General features: G+C 47.2%; 1 protein-coding gene across 1 annotated transcript in view; it reads left to right on the forward strand.

Annotated features, from left to right (window-relative positions):
* The window catches only part of LOC143925126 (CD63 antigen-like), a 16,508-nt gene that overhangs the window by 5,300 nt on the left and 5,278 nt on the right, over positions 1–5,930 (forward strand). Inside the window, exon 3 of the mRNA XM_077449743.1 lies at positions 4,697–4,771. Coding sequence (XP_077305869.1) covers positions 4,697–4,771 — 75 coding nt within the window. The remainder of the gene's footprint in view (positions 1–4,696; positions 4,772–5,930) is intronic.

Raw genomic sequence — 5,930 nt, forward strand, 5'->3', positions numbered from 1 at the left:
TGCCAAGTGATAGTTGCCTTGGCCGATTGATAAAGAGATCAATTGATTTCACCCCAATTCTGGCGTTGCTGCACTTCTCTCTTCTGTCACTAGGTGGCCGGGTATCGGGTGGCATTAGATAAACCCTGGGCATTGCAAGGACAGATTAGTAATAGACGGGGGGGGTGTCTCGGCCAATGGGCAGGGATATTCTTGGGGGTCCCTTGGCCTACTGGGAGAGCCTATTTATTTGGGTGAGGTCAGTTGATTGGGGGTTCTGTGCCACCTGGACGCGTTGGTGTGCACCCCAGAGCACAAAACGCGTGTATATCAGTAGAGCAGTGGATGGTGTCGGTAGTTTTTTTTTTTTTTAATAAATGTTTTATTTTATTTTTTTTTTTAAAAGATTATTTTCTATTCTTCTACAAAAATTTTTTTTTTTTTTAGGAGCCCTGTTGGGGGGTGGGGGGGGGGGCTTTGGTGAAATATCAAGGGTCACTGCTTACTATGCTTCAGTTAAGAATGAACACTGGCATGATCGGTGCAGATCACTCACTGTTCATTCCGAACAGAAAAGGAAGGGGCTGGTAAGGTAAAATGTTACATAGTTACATAGTAGGTGAAGAGGAAAAAAGACACAAGTCCATCAAGTCCAACCTATGTAATGTTTAACCAAAAAAAAAAGTCCTGGTCCCTTAAAGCAGATTAACTACTTCAGCCCCGGAAGGATTTACCCCCCCCCCCCCCTTCCTGACAGAGCCTTTTTTTTTTTTTGCAATTCTGTACTGCGTCGTGCTTTAGCTGACAATTGCACGGTCGTGCGACTTTGTACCCAAACAAAATTGACATCCGCCCCCCCCCCCCCCCACAAATTAGAACTTTCTTTTGGTGGTATTTGATCACCTCTGCAGTCTTTATTTTTTTGCACTATAAACAAAAAGAGCGACAATTTTGTAAAAAATTAAAAATAAATTAATTAAAAAAAGCTAATTTTTTTTTTTTTTACGGTTTGCTATAATATCCCCCCAAAAAAATATAAAAAAAAGAAATAAAAATTTCTTCCACAGTTGAGGCCGATATGTATTCTTCTACATATTTTTGGTAAAAGTGATTGGTTGTGCGCAAAAGTTATAGCACCTACAAAATAAGGGATAGATTAATGGCATTTTTATTTTTTTTATTTTTTCCTATCGGGACTGCGACTTTATGGCGGACACGTCGGACACTTTTGACATTATTTTGGGACCATTGTCATTTTATACAGCGATCAAAGCTACAAATGGCCACTGATTACTGTATAAATGTCACCCGGCAGGGAAGGGGTTAAACACCAGAGGTGCTCTCAGCTCTCCTCTCCCACCCCCCCCCCACCCCCTGTGTCTGTGTGTCTCCATCTCCACCCCCCCCCCCCCCCCCCCCGCCACCACTATTTAAGTAAAATTAAAAAAAAATAGAAAAAATTCTAAATGGTCCCGGCCAGCCCCTCCTCTCTTAGCCTGGCATAGCACACTGCATTAGTCTTTTATAAAAACCGAGCGTTGTAAATACTGATTTGGCACGATCTTCAGGCCGGTCACGTGACTCTCGGCCGGTTTCCAGAGCCACTGCAGGAGAGGCTGAGCGGCCATGTGGTCTCCCCCGGCTGACGTCAGAGGGAGTTCTCGGCCCCTCCTGCAGAAGCCGTATATTGGATGTATATAGCGGCTGTGAGTCATGTGACCGGCCTGAAGATCGTTCTTAATGGGTATTTACAATGTGCGTTTTTATAAAAGACTAATGCATGGTGCTATGCCAGGCTCTAAGAGAGGGTCTGGCAGTGTGTGTGTTTTTATATAGGTTAACTGCATGGCTGTCTAACTATAGAAGTCCCAGAGTCTAACATTGAAGCTACTAAATGGTGTCCTGGCCCTAACCCTCTCTCTCCCAGTTTTGTTAAAGAGAAAATAAATCTCTTTGCATTCAAGAAGTGTCTGATGCCCACTAATGCTACTTTGCATTGCACCCACCACGCCCCGTAACCCACCCTACACAGAAAGATGGGAACTGTCCCTAGCTCTGGAACTGTCCCTAGCTCTGGAACTGTCCCTAGCTCTGGAACTGTCCCTAGCTCTGGAACTGTCCCTAGCTCTGGAACTGTCCCTAGCTCTGGAACTGTCCCTAGCTCTGGAACTGTCCCTAGCTCTGGAACTGTCCCTAGCTCTGGAACTGTCCCTAGCTCTGGAACTGTCCCTAGCTCTGGAACTGTCCCTAGCTCTGGAACTGTCCCTAGCTCTGGAACTGTCCCTAGCTCTGGAACTGTCCCTAGCTCTGGAACTGTCCCTAGCTCTGGAACTGTCCCTAGCTCTGGAACTCACCATTGGGCCTGGAGAGGCCCGGGACTTGGCTACAGTACACTATATGACCTAAATTATGTGACCTCACCCTGATGATGGAGTCCATGCAATTTCTAGTTAAGGGTTCTGGTAATCCTCTGTAGCACCCTCTACTTGGTGTAGGTGCTAGATAGATTTTCTGTAGGGGAGGTACATTTAGGAAGGCCTGGGCCTGTTTGCTTTGATCTGTGGGGCTGGGAGTGGCCTAAAGTAGTCTGGTGACTCAAGTCACAGCTGGCTACATCTTTTGATATCCTTGCTGCTGCTTCTGGAGGCTTCCAGAAGAGAGGAGGGGAAGAAGGGTGGATCTGTGTGGGGTGTTCTAAGGAGCCCTGACCAATCCCCAACCTGGATTGACCGGCCTCCTAGAGTCAGCCCAGTTGGGGGAAGTTGCCGGGTGGGAAGAACTTGGAGATGGAGTACTAGCTATCGTGGCCTTTGAGGGAGCCTCCCGGTCTAGGGTGGGTGGGGGGGGGGGGGGGTGACCTTGGGAGTGGAAGGGACCCTCGTACAAACCACAGGGGTGTCCTGAGCAGGAGAGGACAGGAGTGTCCTGCCGATGAAGTCTCCAGGAGGGATCCACCAAGTGTTGGTGAGCGGCACACAGCCAGGAACGCTGGCGAGGCATACCGGAGCTGATTGGGAGAAGGATGTAGCACCAGTGAGGACTGTGGTGTCATGGGTGGGCGGGCGGGGGGGAACGGGCAGCGGCAGCCAGGAGAGCTGATTGGGATCAGTAGTCCATGTAGGATCGCTAGCACCAGAACTTGTGAATTTCTGCTACACCAGAGGGGATCGTGGTCTCTGCCCGCAAAAGGCTGTTGCTAGGGCCTGGCTGAATCCAGACTCGGGCCTAACCACATGCTAGCTGTGCCTAAGGAGGAAGAGCAAGGAATGGTCTGCAGCAAGAGTTGTTGTGGCAGTGAAGCGGGGTGTATATACATTGTCCCAAGCTATGCAAATATTTCTGGGCATCCCATGAATTCCTTAACCCCATCCAATTTCTAATCCCTCAATAAAAATACAAAACTAAGCTAATGGACTTTTCATTGTCTGGAAGTGAATACCGGGCTGGGCAGGGTGACGGGTGGGCCACAACACTCAGCAGCCCCTATGGGGGTCACCTCCATCATACAAAGACATTGTAGATTATTGTGCTCTTCCAGCCTTATGGTCCAGTATGACTGTGCCCTCCCTGTGTACAAAGCCATAAAGACACGGTGTGACCAGTTTGGTGTGGAGGAACTCGAGTGTCCTGCACAGAGCCCTGACCTCATCCCTACTCATCACGTTTGAGATGATTTCGAACTCCGATTGGTGAGCCAGGTCTTCTCATCCAACAGCAATACCTGCCTTCCTAAATGGGCACAAATTTCCAGACACCCTCCAAAATCATGTGGAAAGTCTTCCCAGAAGAATGGAGGCTGTTATAGCCGTAAAGAGGGGTGCAACTCCAAATTGATGGCCATGGGGGGGACACCATAATAATGGCCATTGGTTTTTGGAATGAGGTGTCCAGCTCCATAAAGACAAGGGTTTGGTCTGGAGGAACTGGATTGTCCTACACAGAGCCCTGACCTCAACACTACCGAACATTTTTAGGGTGAACAGACATGTCACATGTTAGGTTGTAATGGCCATGGGAGCGATATTGACAACCCCATATTAATGTCCATTTGGGGGGGGGGGCACAGTTTTTTATAGTAATGAGCATGGGTGGGAGGATGGAAACTCCATATTAATGGGCATGGGGAAGGGGCACCTCCCACATTCCAGAGTTCCCAGTGGACAGAATCCTAATATCCCAGCAGGACCTGCATTGACACTGGTCCTCTGTGCTCTATCTGCATCTCTCGCAACCTCCTTCCGAATTCCTCTTCCATGGCGGCCGGTATCTGTACCTCTCCTCTTCTGCTATCTGGACCTCAGATCCCGGGAGAGGTTGGGATCTTCCAGACTCTAGGAAGCCTCCCACCTCTTGCCACCAATGTGACGGAACCGTTACGCAACCCGCTTGAGTGCTTTCGTCAGAGGGGAGGAGGGGGGCAACGTCATATTAATGGGCATGGTGGGGGGGGCAGCTCCACTGGAGGGAGAAGAACCTCAATATTAATGGCCATGGACGGGGGGGGGGGGGGGGTTAACTCCATATTAGGCCACGGTTCTGGAATGAGATGTCCAACTTGTAGTTCCTCAGTGGCTGAAAGGCCACATTTTGGCTTGTTGGGTAAACCATAGAGAGGACAATTATTTTATTGTAGTCTAAAGGAAAATTTGGGTTCTTATCGGTAGAAGTCCCTACCCTTCTGTACACCGCTCCATAGACCTGACTTCTGCTCTCTCAGTTCACAGTGATCATGCTTCTGGTGTTCGCCATCGAGATCATAGTGGGGATATCGGCATATGCCTACAAGGACATGGTAAGTGACAAATAGCCCCAGAATGATGTGTAGTTACATAGATGACGACCTTGTACAATGAGAAACATGTAATTTTGCTGTTGCTGATCCCTCTTTCCATGTGAGCTGCTTACGATCATGCTAATCCTCCGTCTTCGATACTTCCAGAGTCCAAGTTCTGGAAGAAACACTCAGAGTAGAATTTGTGACGTCACTCGTTTTTGTAGCATTTCTCCATAAAATGAAACTTCCCTGAGAAATGTGGCCAATTGGGGAAGGGTGGGAAGAAACTTTGGTCCTCTCAAACTGATACATTTTCCCATCTTTTTATTAATCATAGTTGTGGATTTTGGTTATGGGAAGAGAAAATTGAGTATTGTCTGTGATACTTTTATTTGCCCTAACATACAATTTTTCAGGACAAGCTTTCGCTGTATGTCCCCTTCTTCAAGGTCCAAACAGTACTCAACGAGTAAGTTCGGAAAGTTTGGAAAATTAACTTTTTTTATATGTATGTATGTAATTTTTTTTTTTTTTTTTTTTTTTTTTGTCAGTGCACACGTCTACCCAAAAGCTTGTCCTGAAAAATTGTATGTTGGTGCAAATAAAAGTATCACGGACAGTACTCCATTTTCTCTGTCCCAACTGCACTAATACGGCTACAATCAGGGCCGTTTTTAAGGCAGGGCAACCCTGGGCCCTACAACTACATTGTTGTGGGGCCCAAAGCGACTGCCTCATATTTGCCAACTATCCCAGTTTAAATTCCCTTATCCTTTGAAGTGTTAGTCCTGTGCTGTGTCCCAATATCTCAGTGTGAAATGTTAGTACTAATGCTACCCAGCTCTGCCCTATTGTTGTGTACATATGACTCACCTGCAGACCCTGTGTTTACATGTCAATTACCAGCATTCATATGTAAATTGCTGCAGCATTCATATGTAAATAGCGGCAGACGGCGGCATTGATATGTATGTCATGCCCCCCTGAGGTCATATCCACAGTAATCTCTAGCAACCAATCAACAAGCAGAAATCATGTGCTGTAACCTCTAGCAACCAGTCGGTGAGTAGTAATGATACACTGTAACCTCTGGCAACCAATCACAATGGCTGCCTGATCTGATTCAGTAAATTATTTTGAGTCTAGCTGCTATTTATTGTATGTCTCAGAGCAGGCG

Source organism: Lithobates pipiens, unplaced genomic scaffold, assembly GCF_037356315.1.
Source record: "Lithobates pipiens isolate NorthernLeopardFrog02 unplaced genomic scaffold, aLitPip1_a1.2 Scaffold_22, whole genome shotgun sequence".
NCBI classification, from domain to species: domain Eukaryota; kingdom Metazoa; phylum Chordata; class Amphibia; order Anura; family Ranidae; genus Lithobates; species Lithobates pipiens.